This window comes from Candoia aspera, chromosome 2 (genome assembly GCF_035149785.1).
Source record: "Candoia aspera isolate rCanAsp1 chromosome 2, rCanAsp1.hap2, whole genome shotgun sequence".
Taxonomy (NCBI): Eukaryota; Metazoa; Chordata; class Lepidosauria; order Squamata; family Boidae; genus Candoia; species Candoia aspera.
Genome location: NC_086154.1, coordinates 194,525,162 through 194,549,794, shown reverse-complemented (window position 1 = coordinate 194,549,794; position 24,633 = coordinate 194,525,162). Strand labels below are relative to the sequence as shown.

The following is a 24,633-nucleotide window of genomic DNA, read 5'->3' as shown; positions in this document are numbered from 1 at the left end:
CGTTCCTCTTTCAGCCAAAAAAGAGCACTTGGTTACAAAGAGCCCATAAGAGATAAGAAGGGGAGTGAAAACCATGCATGAGAAAATAACCTAGTTAGGGGGAAGGGAGTGGAAGAGAGCAAAGCTGTCTCGCAAATAAGGCACCTCTCTTGGTTGATTGGACGGCCGGCTTACAGCATCCCAGAGCTGTCAATCACGCTGTAATGTTTCCACAAGTGAAAAGTCAATGTGTTGTTGTTTAATTTGACATGACTCTTGAGCTGCGGAAACGAAAAGCATAATCGCTGCAGGGGACAGTTAAGTAACTGTGCTCCATGTCAGCTTGTCTCGCTCTGACTACTGCACTAAACGCTTTGCTGATGAGCGATAGATTTGGTTAAATACCAGGATAATTGCTAGCTACAGCACCCAGCACTCTTGTAATGCCTTGTAGTACATCAGTACTGGCTCTCGCCTCAGGCTGTTGGAGGCTTATCCGCTCAAGAGGGCACTTATGTTCAATTATATTGTTCTCTCTTCCTTTCTGAGAAAGCAATTGTTGCTGAGCCAAATGAGCTATAATAAATTATATTTCTTTTCCCTGTAGACCTGTTGAGGTAGATCAGGCATGCAAATACCAAAGCTGCTATTTTCTAAATCTTGCCAGTATTTCTTTTTCCTGCCCGTCTACTTCACATTAACTATTTTTATGAGGTAGAGATGTCATTTTAAAAATTTCTGCACACCAAGTTGCTCCTCTAGTATGAACCAAATATTTACTTCCTGTCTCTGGTATGTTCTTTATCTTTGATGAGATACTTTCAGGCATACAGTACATACATACAGATGCAGAGAGGTCCCCTGATTAGTCTTTTGTGTCAAAAATAGCAAAGAGCCTTGTGGCACTTTAAAGACCAACATGTTTATTGTTGTGTAAAGTTTTGGGAATCACAATCCATTTTATCAGCACAAGAGTATAATCCTAGAAAGAAATATAAACATATACACACAGCTGTTGCCCAGTTGCAGGGAAGAGAGAGATTGTTCTAAGTATGATGTACCTACCTCTGTAGTTAGGATGACTCAGAATAACACTTCCCAGTTGCTGTTCCCCACAAACCTCTTTTCTACCTAAGATATATGGATAAGGATTCATGGACAAGAAGTCGTGAGAAAAACCCATCAAGATTTCAATAACCATCAACCTGAGACCAGTCCAGAAAATAAGTTAAATTTCAGGACGTTAATATATAAAAAAGTGACTGCTGCACATACTTATAAACTTCCAGCTTCCATGCCATAAAATGCATTGTTCACAGCCGGGTCTTAAGATATAACTGCATCCCTAGTTCTTGTTCTGGCAAAGATAGAGTGTTCAGGAGAACTTAGATGAAATTTTGGGAAGTACCATTTCTGACATCAGATTTTAATCCATTATGAGCAAATGTATGTTCTCTTGAAGATAAAACTCTTATAGTGATAACAGAGTAGATATAGGGGCAGATTTGGCATCTAGGTCTGCCACAAGATTTTGATCAGGTGTCTGTCACTGTGCATGGTCTGGTTGTTGCTGATAATATTGTTTTAGATTGGGTGGCTGTCTCTTTACAAGTACCAGGCTATAAGTCTTTCTACAAATACACAGGCTATGGATATGCCTGTGACATATCCAGGATGGGCTGAAGATCAGCAATATGTTTAAAGAATTTCTGCTGGGGACTGTGGGTAACAAATGATATTCTACTTATTTCTTCTGGGATCTGTCTTATAATAGTTTATTCCTAGGAATCTGCATGAGTCAGCTGGTTTATTTTGAACTTTATTGGGTGGATATTGGAGTTTGTGGAATGCTTGATCTACCTTTTGCTGCATGACATTATTAACATTAGCCAAAACTATGCATATTTTGTTTAAGAACATCGATGGCTAGGCCTTGGAAAATATTCAAGATGGGAGGCAAAGGAATCAGAAGGAAGAAAGGGATGATTTTTATCAATGTCAGAAATGTATAAGAATATTTGTAATACTAGTTAAAGGACTGTGGCTTTCCCTACCATATGACAAAGTGGTTATGTAATTCACCTTTTCCCGTAAGTATACCGAACAGTTTTATACTATGATAATTCCTCAAGAGGGGCCGACCAAGGGCAAGATGGATAGATGATATTCTAGAGGTGATGGATTCGTCCCTGGGGGAGCTGGGGGTGGTCACGACCGACAGGAAGCTCTGGCGTGGGCTGGTCCATGAAGTCACGAAGAGTCGGAAGCAACTAAATGAATAAACAACAAAAAGCTGAATTTTGGAATAATATTGCAGGAATTGGGCCAGGTGCAGGGGAGCAGTCCAAAGCAAAGATATATTACGTTCTTTGTAGTCCCTGGGTTCCATCCCTGCCTGGAGCTCCATCTCCAGAAGGGGCTGGAATTTTTGGCCCTTTTTTGCTTTTGCTTTGTTTTTTGGTCAGAGGCTTAACGTACTTATTTCCTGTTGTTTTTCCACTAAAAATTAGTGTGAAATAGCCCTGCCTTAATTCTCCAGTTTTCCCCATTTTGGCAATGCAGTTTGGGTAAAGGGGCTCTGAAGAATGCAAAGGTTGGGCTTAGGGGCTGCAGTTTGCTCTTCTCTGATACCTGTGGTTCTATAGTGGTATTGGAAAGTGGTATTATTGAAGATATACAGCCTTTGTTTCTCCTCTGTTTGTTGCGGGACTGTAAGACTGTTTCCTCTGTCTTTTCTGGGATACTCACTAAATAGCCCCACCAAAATCTTAAAGCTTTGAAAGCAGAAAGAGTCAAAGTTGGAGATAACCAAACCAGGAAAGCCAGAGATACACAATATACATGGTTCCAAATATATCTTAATCTACCATTCAAACTAGCCTAACATTGTGTGATAGATGAAGAAGAAACTGTTCTTTGTCATTCTCCAACCTCTTTTGAAGCAATTTCCACTTGTTCCACTGTCTAACTAGAAGTTAAGAGCCAGTTTGATGTAGTGGTTAAAGGCAATGGGCTTGAAACTGGGAGACAGGTGAATTGTAGTCCTGCCATAGGCACAGAGCCAGGTGGGTAACTTGGGGCCAATTATTCTCAGCAATAGGAAGAAGCTCTTAGAATGGTATCTACACTTTCTCTTAAGCTCTCAGAGCAGAAACATGCAGATATTATATTGTGTCATGTCCCAATGTACAGGACTTTCCATGACTTCTACCCTTGCTTTTGAAAGGGGGGGGGTGTCTCTATTTTTACACAGTTTATAACCTGTGTGGTGTTTTGCAGTTATACTGACCACCAGGAGGTGCCGTGTGACTGGTTTCATCCTTTATTGGGACTCTTCAGACGTGGGTAGCAGATATTATTACGGAGTTCAAACCCTCTACTGGGAACTGAACTTATAAACTCTTGGAAGTCATGGAAAACCCTATACATGGGAGTAGGACGCAATATAACATCTGTATCCTTCTGGTTTGAGAGCTTAAGGGAAAGTAGACTGTATATACCATTCTAAGAGCTTCTACAAATCCTTTCTTGGTACCACTGAGCACCAGGACCTGGATAGTTCCTAAAGCTAATGCACTGAATATAATTACCGGTAGAGGGTTTGAACCCACAAGAGTCCCAATAAAGGATGAAAGTGATCATGTGGTGCCTCCTGGAGGTCAATGTAAATGAAAAATACCACCCTAGGAAGAAGGCAATGGCCAAGAAAGCTACATGGACTTGTCCATATAATCACATCCACAGCAATTTACCAGACTCTTCTGTTGGATCTCCAGCCTTTTATCTCCTCTACTTGAGTCCCACCCTGGCAGGTAGCTACACTGCTATGACCTGTTTTTGAATGGAGAGATGCCACCCCTCACCTGAAGTGGAGTTTCTTCAGGTATCAGGTTGAGTTTTCCCTTTTAACTGAGGTTACGAGGCCTACGGAGTTTGGAGTATGTGGTGCTAGATTACAAGCCCAAGATTGGAGTAATCAAAAGAAAGAATTTTATTTGAATAGAAGCACCACCATAGGGATAACAAACAATATGAGTCTGAAGCCTGAATTCTAAAGCCAGCATCCAATAATCTGTAAAAGTATGATCAAAGTTGAGTGTTCAGCACAGAACAAAAATAAATCAAATCCTCATAGGATTAATTAATGTCCCTGCTGTGTCCCTGCTTATTGATTCCCATTCTCTCAGTGTTTTTTAGGCTTTATCAGGCCCAATTTCATGAAATTTCTTCAGGTACCTATTTGAGAACAAAGAAGTCCCAATTTTATCTTCTCTTGAATCCCACCGCTTCCCTTTCATTAGGGAAGACAGTGACTGGGTTTTAAGAATTCTTAAAAGTTCTCCAGCAAGCTGATAGGCCACTTATAATTAAGAGGCCCCTTAAACTATTACATTGATGTTTTGAGATCAGCCCTGAAGTCAGGAATGAAAGCCCTAGAGGTTTCTGACCTGTAACGTTTGATGTTTACAGAGATAAGGTCTATTATGCTCAGTGAGACTTATTCTGAAAGGATGTATACTAGATTTCACTCTTATAGAGCAGGTACTTGCATATTTACTCCCCAAATGCTGCATTCACTGGGACTTATTTCCAGACAAATATATTGGAATCCTGTGCTCACATCTCCAGTGTAGAGGTGTTTTTTTTTTTATCACAATAGGAATTTTGAGTCAACGTCGTTATTAAAAGGGGAGAGAGAGAGGAAGTCAAAGGAAAGAGATATACAGCCCAAACTCTTTCCACTTCCTCCCCCCATCCCTTTTTTTAAAGTGAATAATAAAGATATTTGTTTGAAAAATGAGGTTTTTGGGGAAAGGATAGACAAGATGAAATGTGTGTATGCTTTTCTTCATTTATACTTGTTGCTTTGATACAACTTAATCTTCTCCCTAACTACAAATAAATGGGTGAACTGTAGAAGTCTGTTATAATCCCTCCATTTATATCTCTTATGTTGCTTTGAATGCCAAGAATAAAGCGCTATTGAAAATTATACCATGAACCTGTCTAGTTGTACTTATTTTAGATGTTTAAATGTTAATGAAAAGGATTGGTGGTCAAAAGCATCAAAAAACTATCTTGTGAAGTTTTAGATGCAGACAAGCTAAAGAATATGTTACGGCAAATAGGGGCAGGGACTGAAAATATTTATTCCATGTCAAATTACTAGTTATTTATAGTGAGATAGGTAACATGTAAATAGAAAGGATAGAGGCTTCAAGACAGAGGAGCACTTCATACTATGGAAGGAGGAATAAACGGGATCTTAGGCCACCACATTAGCAGCAGCTTGTAGTTACGTATTTTCAGAGCTGGATGTTTTTTGCAAATAAGATTTAGAAATATACACACTTTGAAACTGATTTGAAAGAAGTAGTTTGGACCACATGCAAGCAAAAGCACCTCTCTACTCTTCATTAAAACAGCCTGACTTTTTCTCTCAGCCTGAAAAAAAAGATGATGATGCTTCAAGGAATCTACTCATTAAAGTTATTGCAACTTTTAAAGCAGCAGCATCTTTAGGCTCTGGCAGAAACCTGAAAAAATGAGACTATCTTAATGAAGAGTAGAGAGATGCTGTGCTCATGTGAGGTCTGAAGTTGTTCTTCTGAACCATTTTTGAAGTGTGCACAGTCCTCATGGAATTCCTGCCATTGCTTTTTTATTAAGTAAATAGCATGCATATATAAAAAGTGAGTTCAGTTTGCAAAAATGAATCTAAGCATTCCTGGACTTTGAATCCAGGTTAACCAGGACTTTGGATCTAAGTAAAAGTGGGAAGCCCCCTTTTTGATAGCTAATTTATATCAGGGTCTTTAATAGTAAACAGAATATGACTTTGTTGGCCATGAGAAATGTTGGAATAGTGCAACCAGACATAGCACTAAATGGGATCATTATTTCACTATGATCATGTTAGTATGGGTTACACTCAGGAGAAGTTTGGGTTTGTAATAACCAGGATAATAGGTGGAGGCACCTAAGCACTTTCCCCAAACCTATTATGCTTTCCTGAAATACAGGCTGACTCCCTAAGTGCATTCCTTTACTCTTCTTACAGATCCAAATAAAAACAGAACACTTAAATTCATTTGCTTTTGTTCATCTGTACTAATCCACAGCATCTACGGTATCCTTTGCTTAAATTATTTAATTTTGGTTCTTATTAGTGTATTATATTAGATTCCCTAAAATGCATCATTCTTTCTGTAAGGATGTAGATTCCATTTAATTAGCTCCTATTAGCCCTCTTAATGCAAATTTCAGAACAGAGAGGTGTAAGACCTTTTTTTTCTGTTTGCTTTTTGATAACATTATAGTTTTAAGTGATTATTTATAAAGGATTAAGCAAAAGACGGTCCTTCTTCCAGAGCTCTAGATTCCAAAATTAGAAGAGTCCATAATTCCAAACTGATAGCCATGTTAGTCTTTTGCAGAAAAAACAATTATGAAACTACTAGTATACTAAAAACTAGCTGGTATACACTAGACTGGGACGTGGTGGTGCTGCGGGTTAAACCGCTGAGCTGCTGAGCTTGCCGATTGGAAGGTCGGCGGTTCGAATCTGCGTGACGGGGTGAGCTCCTGTTGCTAGTCCCAGCTCCTGCCAACCTAGCAGTTCGAAAACATGCCAATGTGAGTAGATTAATAGGTACCGCTTCGGCGGGCAGGTAACGGCGTTCCGTTTAGTCATGCCGGCCACATGACCACGGAAGTGTCTGTGGACAAACACCGGCTCTTCGGCTTTGAAACGGAGATGAGCACCGCCCCCTAGAGTTGGACATGACTGGACTTAATGTCAAGGGAAACCTTTACCTTACCTTTATACACTAGACTAGCCTCCCCAGCCCAGTTCTTGTGTATGTGTTAGAATTACAACTCTAAGAATTTCCATTTAAGCATGGCCACTGGCTGGAAATTGCACTAGATCAGTTCTGTTAAACGTCCAATAGCCAACATTGGACCATGCAACTCCACTCCCCCCACTTGCCCTCCTGCAACCTGACTTCTTTTTTTATGAAGATCTACCTAGCTTTGGATACTCAGAATTAATATGGATATTTTTGGTTGTCATGAAAACTTGGTTTAAACCCAGGCTTCTCTTAATCAGTGGGAGCTCTCTCAAGAAGTTAATTATTTGGGGAGAATGAGGTACTGTTTCTGGCTTTTAATCATTCCAATTACAAACAACTTCTGTTTTTAATTTAATATAACATTCCATTTATGTGTCTGCACATAAGGTTGCTGCTCAAAGTATGATCATGGTATAGACATTTTCCCTGTGAAAGAAATCTTTACCCTCACTGTTCCTTTTTAATATTCTTTATTTTGGGCAGGGAAGGATTTTCTTTTTAGCATATTCCTACTTGTATATGTTGACTTAGAAGCAAATTCTCTTGGATTCATTACAGCTTGCTTTCAGGTAAGGGGGCATACCTTTGTAGCCTTAGTATAGGTCCTAAGCTGAGAGAACATGAGAATGTGAAAGAGCTTTAATAAATAAGCTATACTATTTCAGAGCTTAAATCTTTAAAATATGGCCTCTTATTAAGAGTCTAATGGTTTTAAAATGTAAATACAAATAACATTTTGCTTTCCAAGCATGACTGTCTTAGTGGTTTCTCACATCTCTAGAAGCATATTATATTTTCCAGGCCATTGACTTAACAGCAGTTTGCTCAACTTAGTCTGTTCTTTGTATGGTATCGGTCCATTGATGACTTTGTTTTGGAAGTTAGTTTTCCTTTTGCATTTTTTTCTCATGATAATGGAATATTTACCCAGATAAAAATGTACACAAGCAAGCAAACAAGTTCAAAACCTGACTAATGACATATTCCTACAAGATTTGTTCATCACTTCTCTCTGCGGTAAACAAGTTAAATGGCTTGAGCAATGCCTTCTCAGGCTAATTCCCTATGAATGGGAATGCTTCCCAAAATGGTGAATTTTTTTTTTCAGTTAGTGTGATTGTGTTGTCAGAACCACCAGTAAGAAGATTTTGCTGTATTAATACCTGACTAGAATAAGCATGTTAGATGAATATGGCTTATTTGATTTTTGGTTTAGCCATTGGGATTTGTTAACTTTGATTTATGATTTTGAGTATTATGTGAACAACAACTAAAATGAAGATTCCTGTTCATGTCAGTGTTATGTAATTGAGTAAGCAGAGTCGGGTGAAATGAGGACTTCTTTCTTGAATGGTTGAGTTGGGAGGAGGAGGAAAAACAGGAAGTTTGTTGTCCTTCCCAAATGGTCAACTCTAGTGGTTGATAAGATTCAGAGATTAACATAGTAAAATACTCTACCACACAATTGCTTGGTCATAAACTATTACATATGTGCTGTATGTTTTTCTGCCAGACATAATTCTGTGTAACGATTGGTTTCCTTCTCAATTGCCAGGATAAACTGACCTCTTGGTTGGTGGTTTATTGCTTAATCAGGATGTGCAAAATTTTCTGTGCATGGAACAAACAGCTCATTTTCAGTAGTTCATGACAGCCAAAGCAAACATGTTTGGTGAGAACATAGACCAAAACATGCATGTTCTGCAGGTTTTTCAGGGGAGAGTGGAAAAAGCCAGGATTTTAGCAGAATAGCTAAGGGGAAGAAGGGAAAGGAGGGCATTGGGAAGATCAGGCAAGCAACCTGGTGGAAATGCTGCACTTGAAGCCAAGGACATCGGTGATGATGATGGTGAAGGGGAGGTAGGAAAATGAAGGCACTGAGAAACTTGAGCAGGCAGGCCAGTTGGAAACTCCATGCTTGAAACCAAGACCTTCAATGGTGGCAGAAGCCAAATGAAAATAGGGTAAGGAAGATACTGAGAAGATTGCAGAGGCCACATAGGAGAGGAGAGTGAGAGGTACACCAGCCTTGTCCTACTTAGCCCATAGGACCTCTTGATTTCATTCTAGTTCTGCCAAATCTCAGCCCTGCAGAGTGGTTTGAAACAAAGCATGTTTTTCATTTTCTGTGTTAAATTTCAGTTCACAGCATTCCTGACAACTAGCAAGGCTGGCTGAAGTTAGTGGAAGTTAAAATCCAATTGCATCTGAGGAAATTCCATATTCTTGTCCCTGGAGTATTTTTTAAAAGGGGTTAAGTGAGTTGCCTCATACAGTACTTGTAGCCAGTAAGAAAGAACATTGTTTTCTGGATTGGATCTACCTCTAGGCCAGGACTATTCTGGCTTTGTTCTGACAGGAAGAACTCTATCCAGATTTTGTTCTTTTACTCAGTAGCTGTGCAACAGTACTCTTTTCACTGCTTCATAGAAGACTAATTTAAGCAGCTTTATTACATCTAATCCTGCCATTTATTCAGCTTGTGTAACTAGAATTTGAAGGAAAAAGCCTCAGTGTTACCTATTTGAACCAGAGTCAGCAATTTCTTTACTTATTATTAAATTAATTAATTATTGTGAAAACAACCAAGGTAGTCTACATCAATTTAAAAAAGTAGCAAAAATAAAACAATAGTAAAATCAATACACTAAAAATCACAAATTATATCAACATCAATAATACCATCTTAACAATAATTAAGAAGCAAAAGCCTGGCATAGAAGTGTTTCCCTTATTCTCAGTACTGGGAAATCGGGGGCCAGACATACTTTTTTGACAAGTACATTGTTTGGCCTGGAAGCTCCACAGGAGAAGACACTCTCCCATTTGCCAGCCAGACAAACTTCTGGTTTGAGGGCATCTTCAGAAGTTTTCTGATCTGCTGATCTGAGTAAATCTGCTGATCTGAGTACATAGGTTTCTAGCAGGAGAGGTAGTCCTGTAGATAATCAGTCTCTAAACCCTCTAGGGCTTTGAAAGTCAATAATAGTTTAAATTATTGGGAGCCCTTGCAGATCTTTCAGTGCAGGCATCATGAGATCAGTGTACTTTGCACCAGTTAATAGCCTAACTATGACATTTTGCACCATTTTGCAACTTCTAGCCTCACACACAGCACGTTGCATTAGTCAAGAAGGATTGTAACCAATTGTGGATAATTATTGCCAAGTTCGACAGGCTCAAAAAAGGTCATGGGTTGTGCAGACACAGTCCTTGCCACAGTCACCACCTGCAAATCCACTGACAGCTGAGCATCAGGAAACACTCCCAAATTGTGAACCTGTTCTTTCTGGGCAGAGTCCAGCTCTCTCCTTCCCAACATCACCTCTGTCTCTCTCGTATGGATTTAATTTCAGCTTGTTCTTCCTCATCCAGTCATTGACTGAAATTAAGTAGCATGGAAGGGTATTGATTCCTTCCTTGTTTGTGTAAGCCCAGCATGGCAGAGTCCATGAATCTACAATAGATTCTTAAAGATGTTGTGTAAATTCTTGAACGTGGATTGGTATTCTTAGCCTAGATACAGAAGGGCACATTACTTTCATTAAAAATATAATAAAGTTAGTGGTATAATTTTTATTTATTGGTGGCATTTATGTATTAAGAAAAATTTCTGGGGGGGGTGGGTTGGTGCCTTCAAGTCAGTTTTTGACTCTGCTGCCTAGACTAGTCCCTGCTGTTTTCTTGGCAAGGTTTTTTGGAAGTGGTTTGCCCTTGCCTGCTTCCTAGGGCTGAGAGAAAGTGACTGGCCCAACCAACTGGCTTTGTTCCCAAGGCAGGACTAGAACTCACAGACTCTAGCCTGGTGCCTTAACCACTATACCAAAGTGGCTCTCAGAAAATCTAGAACCATAAAAATATGATCATGGAGTTCAGTTCTTTAATAATCTTGCTTGCTGGTAAAGGATTACATTGCTTTGTTTTCTTGATCTTGAAAGCAATAAAAGTAGTAACTTTAAATCAATGAAATCAAGGGAAGGAGAATGGTTCTGTAGTCTATTTGAAAGAGTTTTACTGGATATTATTCCCCACTAAATTATAAACATTCACAATAGAATGACTGCAACACATTAAGCCTCAAGGGGCATCTTCTGTGATTTTGATTTCTGTAATTGACTCTAGCATACTTGTCTACCAAAGCATTTTGCTAATTATATCATAGATTTCCCCATTGATGAATATATGCTGAATTAACACAGGAGCATTAATGTTACCCTTTCACTATTATTGTTGTACAAGAAGCCATGGCAGATGTTGGCACTTAGTTACACAAACATTAGTCTTAACGATTGGCCATTTGGATTTGATGACAAACGGGAGGCCTGGTGGAAATCTGAGGCTCAAACCAATCAGGAAGTTAATGAGGAGAGAAATTACCACTGCAGCTTCTCCTTAATTACATCCAGGCTAGGCGGGAAAGGAGTGCTGTGGATGAATCTTGACTCTTCAAAGGTGAATGAGGTCAGAGACCCTTTCATTTTGTGTTTGTATCTAGCAGAGATTGAAATGTTGCAAATATTTCTTCCACTATATTAGCTTTTAAATTGTTTAAAAGTTTGCTTTGATCTTTTGCTGTTTATTGTTCTGGAAACTGGGCACTTCCTTTTGTGTAATACCAATTCTTCAAAGATTTGGGCCCTAGATCTTGCTGCATATGCAATTTCCTACATTTCTTCCACCCCTTTTGCATGGTGCTATTGAAACCAGGATGCTTTACTCTGGCCAGAGGTGGGCAATCTTTTGGATCAGGAGGCCACAGTTAATGCTTTCAACAGAACGAGTAAGATGATGGGGAACACAGGGATGGAATTTTCAACTTTTTTGCTGTTAAGGGGTCAGGACCCGATGGAATGTTGGGAAATATATATATATATATATATATATATATATATAAATGGTCTCGGGTCTCTGCCCATCTGTGTCAGGGTCAGTCTCACTTCGCAATAAGGCACGGACTCACTTAATAGGTATTAAGGATTTCCGGTTTATTGGAATGGTGGCTGACAGAACGAAAAACGGGAACGGGGGTGCAGTGGTGAGGCGCCCTGTTTATACCCTCTTGCGGGGTCCCGTGCTCCTCCACCCTTCATTGTCCCCAATCCCTCTTGATGGGCTCCTTGATGGCTGTGTGGGCGTTTTCCCAGTGTCTTTCCTTGTCCTCTTGGTTCCAGTGTGTCCTCCAGGGCACCAGGTGCGGCTTATCGCTGCTTATCTGAAGCCCTTCTTTTCAGCTGTATATGAGTCCATGGGTGTGGGTGCTTTGGGTGCTTGGTTTAAGCACTGTTTTAATTATCTCCTTCCTCTTTTCCTTAATGATCATGATCCACGTTGTGAGGCTCTTTGTGCCTTGCAACGGGGTCATGACATGCTGCCCCCCGAAGATGTCTTTAGGGTGCTGGTTTCTCTGGGTATGCCTCGTGGAAACGTCTGGTTAGTTGTCTTGCCCTGACATGTTGTGCCTGGACCCACTCTGGGTGTGGGAAATGTTTCCACTTGACGAGGTATTGCAGCTTGCCTCTTTGCTTTCTTGAGTCCAGTATCTCTTGTACTTCAAAATGTTGTTGGTTGTCTATCATGGTGGGTGGGGGCGGGGGTTCCTCCGTATGCCATTTGGATGTGTTTGTCGGTTTCAGTAGAGCGCAGTGGAATACCGGGTGGACCCGTCGCAAGTTGTGAGGCAGTTCCAGTTTGAATGTTACTGGATTGATTACCTCTGTGATTTTAAAGGGTCCGATGAATTTAGGTGCCAGCTTCTTCAAGGGTTGCGAGGTTTTTATGAACTTAGTGGAGAGGTAGACCCTGTCTCCCACTTTGTAGTTCGGTGCCTCCGCCCTGTGGTTGTCCGCATATTTTTTGTACGTAGTTTGTGCGTCTGCTAGGGCCGTTTGGATGATTGGCCAGGTTGTCGCCAGCTGTGCTGCCCAGTCGTCTGGTGAGCAGGGTGGGGCATCTGGTTGAGGTAGTTCTGGTATTGGTACAAAGTCCCTTCCGTAGACCACATTAAATGGGGTGTGGCCAGTGCTTTGGTGTACTGCATTATTATAGGCTACCTCTGCAAAAGGTAGTAGGTCCACCCAGTTGTCCTTTTGGTAATTTATGAATGCCCTCAGGAACTGTCCAAGTGTTGAGTTTAGGATCTCCGTAGATCCGTCCGTGTGTGGATGCCACGCAGTGGACAGTGCTTGTTTAGTCCCGATTAGTTTTAAAAATTCCCTCCAAAACTTTGACGTAAACTGTGTGCCCCTATCGGTCACCAACCTGCAGGGGGCGCTGTGGATCCTGTATATGTGTGTCAGGAATAGGCGTGCTAGTTGTTGGGCGGAGGGGATGGTTGCGCACGGAATGAAGTGTGCCTGCTTTGAAAAATAGTCTTTTACCACCCAGATTACTGTTTTCCTTTGACTGGGTGGGAGGTCCACAATAAAATCCATGGAGATTTCTTCCCATGGGCGGGAGGGGCTGGCTACTGGCTGCAGCAGCCCTTGGGGTTTCCCCCCTTTCCATTTGGAGGTGGCACATGTGGGACAGGTGGCAACGTAGTCTTTCACGTCTTTTCTCAGGTTTGGCCACCAAAATTGCCTCCTCGTTAGATGAAGGGTTTTTACGAACCCAAAATGTCCCGCAGTTTTGTCACTGTGTGATCTGTTTAAAATTTCCCCCCACAGCGATTCTGGCACATACAGGACTTTCTCTTTCCAGGCGAGGCTGTCCTTGATAGCTAGTCGGTTGTTTTGCAACCATGTATTTGTTTGTAGTGCTTGTGCGAGTCTTTGTTGCCAGTTAGGTGAAATTGAATGGTGGCTCCGTTCGTTCCCTGGCGTTCGTGCTGGCGTGCACTGATTCCGTGTCTGGCTGCGCGTGACCGCTGGGCAGCCCAGCTGTTTGTTGGTCCATACTGTCCCCACGATGTCTGAGGCTTGCGTGTTGTCCTGTGGCTGTCGGGAGAGGGCATCCGCCAGGAAGTTCTTCCTGCCTGGTATAAATTTCAGTGTGAAATTGAACCGGCTGAAGAACTGAGCCCAGCGCACCTGCTTCGGGCTGAGGCGTTTCGGCGTGCTGAGTTCCTCCAGGTTCTTGTGGTCCGTCCAGACTTCGAAGGGGCAGGTGGCCCCTTCCAGCAGGTGCCTCCACATTTCCAGAGCTGCTTTCACTGCGAACGCCTCCTTTTCCCATACATGCCATCTCCGCTCCGTTTCGGAGAATTTGCGGGAAAGGTAGGCGCAGGGTTTTAGTTGGTTGTCAGAGTCCCTTTGGAGCAGGAGGGCTCCGATGGAAAAATCGGAGGCGTCTACTTGCACCACGAAAGGCTTGGTGGGGTCGGGGTGTTGTAACACTGGTTCAGCTGTAAAGAGGTTTTTTAGTCTCTCGAATGCCGTTTGACAATCAGCTGTCCAGTTTAGTAGCGCCCCCGGGTTTCTTGATTTGCGCGTGTCCCCCAAGCCCTTAGTCTTAAGTAGGTCAGTTAGGGGTAATACAATCTCCGCCAGTCCCGGGATGAACCCCCTGTAGAAATTCGTGAATCCGAGGAAACTTTGAAGTTGTCTCCTCGTGCGTGGGCGCTCCCACGCCAGTATAGCTTGGACCTTGCTTGGGTCCATTTCTATTCCTTTAGTGGAAATCCTATACCCTAGGTAGTCAATTTGTTTCCTGTGAAACTCGCACTTGGAGAGTTTGGCAAACAGCTCTGCCTTGCGAAGTTTCCTGAGCACTTCTTTTAACAAGCGTTCATGCTCACGTTCTGTTTCAGTGTAGATTAATACATCGTTGAGGTAAACCAAAACCCCCTTAAAAAGGTGGTCACGCAGGACCTCATTGATTAATTGCATGAATACCCCCGGTGCACCTGCCAGTCCGAATGGTAGCACGTTGTACTGAAACGACCCCAATGGGCAGTTGAAGGCAGTTTTCCACTCATCCCCCTCCCGTATCCGTATACGGTAATAGGCTTCCCTTAGGTCCAGTTTAGAGAATACCTTACCCTTTGCCAGGTGGGACAAGATGTCCTTTATTAAGGGTAGAGGGTATTTATTGGATACGCATGCGGCGTTTAATCCGCGGTAATCTGTACAGAGCCGCAGTGACCCGTCCTTTTTCTCACGAAAGAGGACTGGTGCTCCTACTGGAGAGTTTGCAGGCTCGATAAAACCTCTTGCCAAGTTTTTGTCCACAAAGTCCCTCAATGCTGCCAGCTCCCTCTGGGTCATGGCATATATTTTGGGTTTGGGTAGGGGTACCCCCGGGACCAGTTCAATGGTACAGTCCGTTTTCCTGTGGGGGGGGTGGTTTGTCCGCCTCTTTCTCGCCGAAGACGTCTGCGAAGTCCACGTATTTGATTGGCAGTCCCTCTGGCAGCGCCGCCTCTCTGTGCTCTGAAGTCATCGTTGCCCTCCCCATGGCCGCTCGGGGGACCCTGTTCCCTGTGGGTGCTTGATAACGCCCGTCAGCAAACTTAATCTCTCTGGTTTTCCAGTTGATAACTGGGTTTTGCTGCACGAGCCATGGGATCCCTAGTATGAGTAGGGGTTGCCCCACTGGTGCCACGATGAAAGCCAATTTTTCCTCGTGGCTGCCGAGCCTTAGCACGGTTTCTCTGGTGTATTGGGTGACCAGGCCTCCTCCCGCTGCTGATCCGTCAAGCTGAGTGAACACCAAATGGTGCTGAAGTGGATAGCAGCGGAGGTTAAGCGTGGCTACCAGGTCTGGGTGCATTAGGCTTTTAGAGCAGCCAGAGTCAATCAGTGCCCTGACCTTTTCAGTCTTTTCCCCATGGGTGAGGGTGACACGGACATAGAGGGTGGGGCATTCCTCACTCACCCCTTTGTCGTTGCGCCTGTTGCTCTTCTCCACCTGTCCTTCAGCGCCCCTTAGGCCAGGTGGCTGTCGTTTCCCGTCGGCTCGTCGGGATTGCTTCCCTCCTCCTCTGAGCTGTAGGGGAAATGTCTGGCCCGATACTCCCCCTCGCTGCTGGTCGCTTTCTTGGCGCTGGGGTTGGTGCGGCTGGTGCCCTCCTCGTGCTCTCTCTGGGTGTCGGTTTGGGGCATGCTGCCGCCTTATGGTCGTCCTTGCCGCACGTGAAGCACTGCCCTTTTGCAAAGCGCCGGTCCCGTTCCTCCTTCCACGGTTGGGATCTCGCCTTCCCCGGCCTTGCAGCTGTCCGTGATGGTCTTGCTATCTCCGCCTGCTGTGCTTCCCTCTGGGCTTGGCGGAACGTGTCGTGGGCGTCCTCTGCTTCCCCTGCCAGCCAGATCCACTCGGTCAGGGAGTTGGGGTTGTTGCGACAGAGTGCCCACCGGAGCACGTTCAAGTTAAGACCTTCTTTGAATTTCTCAATCAGGGTCGATTGAGACCAGGCTTCCACCTTGCCGGCTAGGGCTTGGAACTCCATGGCATACTCTGCCACGGAGCGCTGCCCTTGCCTGAGTGTTTTCAGCGTCCTTTTAGCTCTTTCTTGCTCCAGGGGGTCCCTGAAGTGCAGTTCCAGCGCTTGAAGGAATTCTGTGCTGTCCTGCAGCGCCCGGGCACCTGATTGGCACAATTGGACGTACCAATCCACGGCCCGTCCTTTTAATTTTATGGTGAGGGCATTGACTTTGCCCCGTTCAGTCCTGAAACAGGGACCCCATTCTTCGAGGTAGTACCTCTCATTTGTTAGGAAAAAGGAGAGTTTTGAGGGGTCCCCGTCAAACTTTATTCCAAAGTCCTTGGCTGCCATTCTGGCCTGGCTCCAGGTCACATCTGGGCCTTGCAGCGTGCTGCGTGGGGGCTGGTGCGGGTCGGATCGGCTCCAGGCGTCTGGCAGTGTCATTGTCGTCTCTTGCTGGGTCCCCTCGCCAGTAGGTCATCTCATCGGCAGGGTGGGAGGGTGGGATGTCGTCCCTCTGGTGGCCTCTCGGAACCGGGCTCCGCCGTAGCCGCCGCCTCCCGCAAGGTCGTCCCACCGTCTCTCGTCTGGGTGCGCCTCCACGATGCTGCCGCCGCGGGGTTCCTGCGCCGCCGTCAGCTGTTGGAACAGCAGCCGTATCGCCTGCATCCCCTCCTCCAGCGCGTCCAGCCTTGCTGCCGTCTGCAGACTCCCACTGGTGCGCTCACCACTCCGTTCGCCCTCGCCTCTGGTTGTCATGGAGGAAGGACCTTCCCTCGGTCCCTCCGTGGTGCTGGGCGATCCCTCGACTCTGTCCGCCCTGGGTGTCGATTCGGCTCGCGTCTCCTCCGGGGTGCCGGGCGAACCTGGAGAGGATCCCCTCATCTCTTCCCCGGTGGCCCGTGGGCCCCGGGGTGCCGGGGTGGTTCCCTCCCACTCCTCTTCCCCCGAGCTGGATCCCATACTTAACCTGAGCGTTGTGCCGCCCGGACCTCAGCCACATCCCGCCCGAGGGGAGGGGAGCTTCGCCGCCGGGTGCCGAGTGGTTGTTCATACCTAGCAGGGTCCCTCACAAGCTAGTTGGATAGGTGGTAGGTAAAAAATTTTTGTCGGTTCCCGTTTTTATGTCAGGGTCAGTCTCGCTTCGCAATAAGGCACGGACTCACTTAATAGGTATTAAGGATTTCCGGTTTATTGGAATGGTGGCTGACAGAACGAAAAACGGGAACGGGGGTGTGGTGGTGAGGCGCCCTGTTTATACCCTCTTGCGGGGTCCCGTGCTCCTCCACCCTTCATTGTCCCCAATCCCTCTTGATGGGCTCCTTGATGGCTGTGTGGGCGTTTTCCCGGTGTCTTTCCTTGTCCTCTTGGTTCCGGTGTGTCCTCCAGGGCACCAGGTGCAGCTTATCGCTGCTTATCTGAAGCCCTTCTTTTCAGCTGTATATGAGTCCATGGGTGTGGGTGCTTTGGGTGCTTGGTTTAAGCACTGTTTTAATTATCTCCTTCCTCTTTTCCTTAATGATCATGATCCACGTTGTGAGGCTCTTTGTGCCTTGCAACGGGGTCATGACAATCTGTCTGTCTATTATTCTCTCCAAAAACAGAGCAAGACCAAATTTATTATGGTGAGAGAAGCTGTAAAGAAGATCCTTGTTCAAAAATGATGCAGATCAGGCTTGGAGCTGAAGAGAAAAACGTTAAAGAATCTCTCCAGTTCATCCCTATTGAAGAGGAGGTTGGGCAGTGGCCAACTGCTCTATTCTTAAGACCTCAAAATGGCAGGAAACTCCCACTCTGGTGACATCATGCAACCTTAGAACTGGAAGTGGCACAACTGCGCTCTCTCAGTTTATTCATTTATTTATTTGCAAGTATTTATATCCCATCCAACTCCCATGACTTTGGGCGGTTTACAATTAAAACATCCAAAAAGAGACAAATCAAGACAATATGCTGTATCAAAATAGTCATTTGTTAGTACAATGACCATGGCAACCAGTCATTATAAAACACAAAAGTTAGTAAGAGTCAGCCTCCAAACAACCATTTGAATAACACAAAAATGCCAGGTATATCTCTGGGGCAGAATATTACAGAGAGGGATTTGCCTTTGGACTGCATGGCCCTTTGATTTTTTGCAGGGTAGGACCCTGAGTGTCCCTTCCATACATGCTTGAACTGTTGAAAGCCATAAACCTCCAGTATTGCCAAGGTGATACATCAAAGCTTCCTTTCACTATTTTCCTACTTGGCTACTTTATGTATCTTCTTCCATATGGAGATGGGCAACCACTGACAGTTAAACCTAGCTGTGGCAGAATAAGCAGGCTCCATCATAGTAATAATGATTTTGTAGGTTGGTATTATAGACCATGTCAATCTCAAACAGTGTTTCTCAACCTTGACAACCTGAAGAGGTGTGGACTTCAACTCCTAGAATTCCCCAGCCAGCTTTGCTGGCTGGCAAATTGTGGATTTGAAGTCCACACCTCTTCAAGTTGCCAAGGTTGAGAAATACTGATCTAAATGTTTATTAGTAGATCCCCTGCTTATTTACAGAGGTCCACAAGGCTGACATAGACTCCTATCTCTGATGCCTAGAACCTGTCAGTTTCAAGGAACTTTAAGGAAGAGAGACTTAGAAAAGCTTTCGTTGCTTCTCCATCTCCTACTGTTAAGTATTAGCAAGGATCTTTTATTGATGCCTTGGATATTCCAGAGAATTTGTGAGAGGAGCAAAGATGGTGAATTCAGGTGGTGGGGAGAATTCTGCCACAGTGAGATACATCCCCAATAATCACAAGAAACAGAGACAGTTTGGTGTAGTGGTTAAGGCACCAGGCTAGGAACTAGGAGACCATGAGTTCTAGTCCTGCCTTAGGCATGAAAGCCAGCTGGTGACCTTGGACCAGCCACTTTCTCTCAGCCTGAGGAAGAAGGCAATGGTAAACCACCTCCGAAAACATTGCCAAGAAAACTGCAGGGACTTGTCCAGTAGCCAGAATCAACACTGACTCAAGGGCATCCCCCACCGCAAAAGCACTGGGCAGGAAAAAAGGGCTCTCTTTTTTTTTTGGCTAATTCTCATTTAATTTGATGAAAAAGAACTTTATTTTGAATTGCCTTTCAAAGAACACTTTAGTGAATCTCTAAATCGGGTAGAATATGAGGTGGCCAAGGCATGTGTGTCTCCTGTCTTTCATGGTGCAGTCATTTCTCCAGGAACTGGTAACTTCCCTGGCATCCCACCCTTAGTTAAATTCCAAGGGAAGATGCCACAAGAGAACTCCTCCTGGGCTTTTTCAGACAGGGAAGTGTGGTAGGAAGATAAGTAAGAGAAAGTAATGCCAGTGGTTGTGGTCTTTGCCAAGCACCTTAAGAATAAGATAGAAAAAACAGAATGTTCCTTGCATGGGAGGAAAACTCCTGAGAAATTAAAAGGCAAATTCAGCACAGCACTATTGTTAGGCTTCCAAGAAGAGCAGTCACTTAGTTGGGGGAGAGACAGTTGCCCTGGCAAATAGATTTTAGAACTTATGGGAGTACTTGTGTAGCAGCAGCCACACCAATGTGCAGAATATACCTCCAGTTTAAATTTTGTTATCATTGCTAGTGCTATTTCTCACACTTTTGTAGAATTGAGGTCCAGATGTCCATGGAAGAAGCATGGGGGAAAAGATCTGCTTTGTATTTACTGACTTCTGCCTGAATTGTACAGTCTAAAGTGGATTGTTTATATATATGCAGTTGTTTCTTTCAGTTGCATAAAGATTTAGCACAATATTTGCACAGTGCATATGTACAAAGGAACTGTTCTCTGTTTGATTCCCATTTGAGTTACCACTTTTTTCTGTGCCTTTAAGAGCAACTAGGAATTTACCTGCTGAGTTATTGCTTAATTTTTCTTCATTATATGCCTATTAAAGGCATTGGAGTCCTTTCAGAAATAAGTAGCAATGCCAGTTCTAATGGAGTTGAAGTCAAGTTGACTTCTGCCACATAAGAACAGGCATTGCTACCTTTTTTCCAAATGAGCTCCAGTGCCTTCAATAAGACCATAACAAATTAGCATTTTTTCTGCTCAGCCAGGGGGCAGCCCCTTGTCAAACGTGTTTGATCCTGCAAAATTAAATGTGGATGATACTTCGGTTGAAGAACATCAGGCGACATTGGAAAGTTGAAAAAGCATTCCCCCCTCAAAAGCAACAACAATCAACTTCTGTAGTATTGCCACGAAAATGTGGATGTGTCCATGTAATCATCTGAACATCTAAAATTAAGCTTGATTGAAGGAAAAGTATATCTTTTGTATACTTGATGAGAATTTCCTTCTCTGGGGTGCTTCCACCATCAAAAACTAGTAAGTTGGTGATAACGTTGGTAGTTTTTTCTCAAGTTGAAATTTACCTGCCATCTAATTTGTCCAAGCTTCTAAATGGGTCTCAACATTGATGCTGTTTCTGAAATGTATTGCTTAAAGTCATATGGTCACTGACATCTGCCTGGAGGCAAGGAGGTCATATGCTGACGTATGCCAATGACATCATCACACAAATAATGCTGTGTGGTACCTGTGCCAGACATTATGACATCACATAATTGCATCATTTGTGTCATGATAGGATGCACGTGTCATTTTGAGATCATTGTGGTTTGTTATAGATACTGCTGTTTACTGGTGCCACTGCTGTTTTGTAATGCAATCATTTCATCTGTATTTTGGTTTTACCATGTGTTTTTTCTATAATCCACCTTTTAAAATGTTAACGACAAGGTTGAAATCATTTAAAAATACTAATAAATACTCTTACTCTTCGAAGTTTTCGGCAGATAAGAGGTCCTCTTGATCTTAATGAAATAATCACATAATCTTTATAGATGTTATTCAGATATAACTGGAACTTCAAGGAGGAGACCTTGTTTTATTCTGTATAAAATACAATTGACTCATCATTCACTTGTTTTATTGAAGTTAGAAGAGATTAGTTAATACACAAAAGTCTGGTTATTTTCCATAGATTGTCAGCTTATATGACAAGCAAAGGGTTTGTAGGTGTGCCTTTTCTCATCTTGGAGCTGCTTTCGTGACAGAAGTTTATTTACCTACTAAATTTCTTCCTATCATGCAGATTCTCAGTTGTGAGAATCTTAACAGAGAGGGAGAGATGTTGTTCAGTTTGTGTGTGTGAATCTGCAGGGGGTTTAAAAAGGACTAAACTATGTGACTATTTATGCCTGTATGTTCATCTGAGGTACGAACAATCTATTACCATGAATGGGCAACCCATGATTCAGGTTCACGTTTTATGACCCACCATGGGCAGTCCCTTTATATTTGTGAAGTCCTGTGAAAATGGGTGAGAGAAATGAAACTGGGTATCTCTAGAAAAAGGCATGGCTGGCATCCTGAACAGTCTTTTGTGACTAACTTTAACCTGGACCAACTTTGTGGTTCCCCTCTCCCAGCAATAATGTCTTGCGCATGTATAGGACTGGGCTTAATCAAGTAGTTTCTGGTTCTACTGTGGATTGATTTGTCCACAGGTGTATGTAAGGCAAGTTGGCTGTAGAATATTACTATTCCAGATTGTTTAACTTAGCATTCCCTTTTTTCTTTCCCCTCCCCCTTTATCCTATTGCTTCTTTAGTATTTTCACCACCCAGCAGTCAAGATTCTGGCTTGGTTTCACTTTCCAGCAGTTCTCCCATCAGTAATGAAAGTACCAAGGCTGTGCTGGAGTGTGAGTCGGCCTCTGACTCCAGCACCTTTCCAGTTCATTCTGTTATGGAAGATGGCGAATAAGCAGGGATAAAAAAAAAGTCCTGCTGTTGATTTCCTTGAAGAAGTGCCTTCATGTTAATTTGTGTTTGCCTGTTTTGTGATGACAGATGCTGAAATAACTGTTGAGAAAATGTTCACTTATTCCCTTTATATTTGTTCTGCACTTTGTGACTTGCAATCTTAGATAAGAACAATGTAGTGTAGAGTGCTGCAAGAGTTTTACCCTTAAGTATATTGAAAGAAAATTATTGGTATAATCTAATTTTTTTTAAAAAAATTCCATTTGACTAGTAAACAGTATAGAATGTTTAACACTCTACTGTTTCACACTATTACTATAATATTATTTTGTAGATTATTTTGTAGATGAAATGTAATCAGAGTTCAGTGTACACAAGGATACTTAGATTTGCTCATAACAGATTTATCCAGCACATAAGGGTTTGATTAATTCTTTAACGGTGTTTTAAAGCAAAGTTTCAAATATGATGAAAATTTGAGGAACAAGTAGCTTCCTGTTGCAAAGTAGAATTCCTCCTCCTTTTTAAAGAGGTACTATAAGAGTTAAGACTGAGATGTAAGGTTGTATGTTTTATAGACCCAGGGTTCTTTTTTCTCTTTTCATGAGATGTAAAAGTAGAAAAAAGTTTAAGCAAAAATGGTATTTTTAATTTAAAAAATACCTGTGATGGATTCTTCTTGGTGGTTCTGTTTTAATGCAAGATACTGTATTTTGACCAGACATACCCTCTGTTACTAGCATAAAATTAAAAAAACATTTGTACAAGTTAACCTATTTGCTACAGTGTTAGCTCCAAGTAAAAATGGCCTTTTAAAAGTTATTACAGATTTTTTCAATATTCTGTTAAGAATGCCTTAGCATGTACTTTCTCTTAGTTACAGAAACCAACCAGAAATAAAACTAGTCTTTAAAACAATTCATTGTTCTCTATAGTTGCAGCAGTACTGAAATAAAAATGTTATTGATGACCAAATTTTCTTGTGTGTGCATAGTTGGCAAGCTGTATTAAACAGGAAAAAAAGAAATTACTTGTATTTTCTTCACTCTGTGCTTTGAAAACATCTATTTGATTTCGCCCCCATCTGTTGTAATCAATAACCTGACCATCTTGTTTTTTATTAAATGCACTTACTCTTAATTTCATCCACCAGTGGTTTTAGAGAGAATAATGTGGAGTTACCTATATGGGTTTGACATTATAAATCACTTCTCGGGGCTGAATTGTATAGTGGTATCGATTGATCCTGATATATCACAGAAATTTACTGTCACTTCTGTTTTCAATTAAAGATACAATCAGTCAGATAATGACTTAATTGGATTTTACAGAAGATTGAGTTTTATTGCCCGGTGCTTTACGAGTTTAGTTAAGGAAGATCATTTTATCACACTTGTCAGCCTGCAACTGCAGTTGGGTGCCTTTCTGCTGCAGCCTGCTGCTGTTGCCATTGTGACAGACACATGGTTGGAGCAGAGGGCAAGGAAAGAATAATACCAGGACGAGGTGGCTGAGCCATGCAGCCAACGGCAGCCAAGAGGATGCCTCCCCTTTTTGCTTTCTTTCTAAACTGTTGGAATATAGAGCTGTGATTCCTTAGCGAAGTTCGCAGTTTGCCTCCTATGCTCTGTTGTCTCTGTGTCCTCTCCATTATCCAAGCAGAGGATAATGCAACAATGGAGGAGAGGTGGGTGTTTACTGTACAAGATGCTCCTGTGCCAGTCAAACCCTGGCAAGGATAAGATGAATTTAGAAGCATCCTCACCTCCTTGGCACTACACCAGGATCAGGTGGCATTCTGGACTGAGTTTTGCCTTTAGATCTGACCTTTAATACGCTACAAAAAGTTGCCCAGCCATATAAGTAATCTAAGCTTGGATAGATGACCACTCTATTAAAAACAAATTAAATTGGAATTATCAGGAAAATGCATAGCATACCCTTACCAGCAAATAAAGCTAGTGTCGAATCCTCCCATTCAGAGATACCTCCAAATATATATTTCACAGGAGGACTGTGTTAGTCTAAAAATCAGAAATAAGTATGCTAGCCCCATTTCAGGCTAGCCAATTTTATTAAAAAGCGTAAGGTTTCCTGAACTACAGCTCACTTAGCTACTCATTTTTAGTAAGATTGGTTAGCCTGAAACGGTGCTATCAGACTCTTCAAAATACATACAATTTCTTTCTAGCTGAGTGTGACTCAAGGGAGTCTTTACCTATTTACAAAAGGGGATTTGGGGTCCTGTAACTGAAGAATGCAAAGTAAGGCTTACATAAACGAAACACCTGGATTTATATACATTCCAAGCCGCATGTGTATCATGAAATTCTGTCCAGTCTCAATGTATTTCAAGCAAGGGAACTCTTAATCCGTTTGGTTAAAATTGCCCATCTTTGTAGATTGTAATAGCTTCTCATCTACAGTCCAGATATATGGAAATAATTACATGAAACCTGGTCTAAACTTCCATTTGGAGATCAAGCTGCTGCTGACTTTCCAAAACGTCAGTGAACTCATGTAACAAACAGGAAATATCCTTGAACAGCAAACAATGAAGATACAGAATAGGGATTGCCACCCTATCTTACTGCCAGTACTTCAGTCCTTTTAACGTGAGAAAATCAGATTTTGCTA

General features: G+C 42.7%; 1 protein-coding gene across 1 annotated transcript in view; it reads left to right on the top strand.

Moving 5' to 3' along the window:
- The window catches only part of DMRT1 (doublesex and mab-3 related transcription factor 1), a 73,704-nt gene extending 50,733 nt beyond the window's left edge, over positions 1 to 22,971 (top strand). Inside the window, exon 5 of the mRNA XM_063295101.1 lies at positions 21,843 to 22,971. Within this exon, the coding sequence (XP_063151171.1) occupies positions 21,843 to 21,997 (155 nt within the window). The 3' untranslated portion in view covers positions 21,998 to 22,971. The remainder of the gene's footprint in view (positions 1 to 21,842) is intronic.
- The last annotated feature ends 1,662 nt before the right edge of the window (positions 22,972 to 24,633 follow it).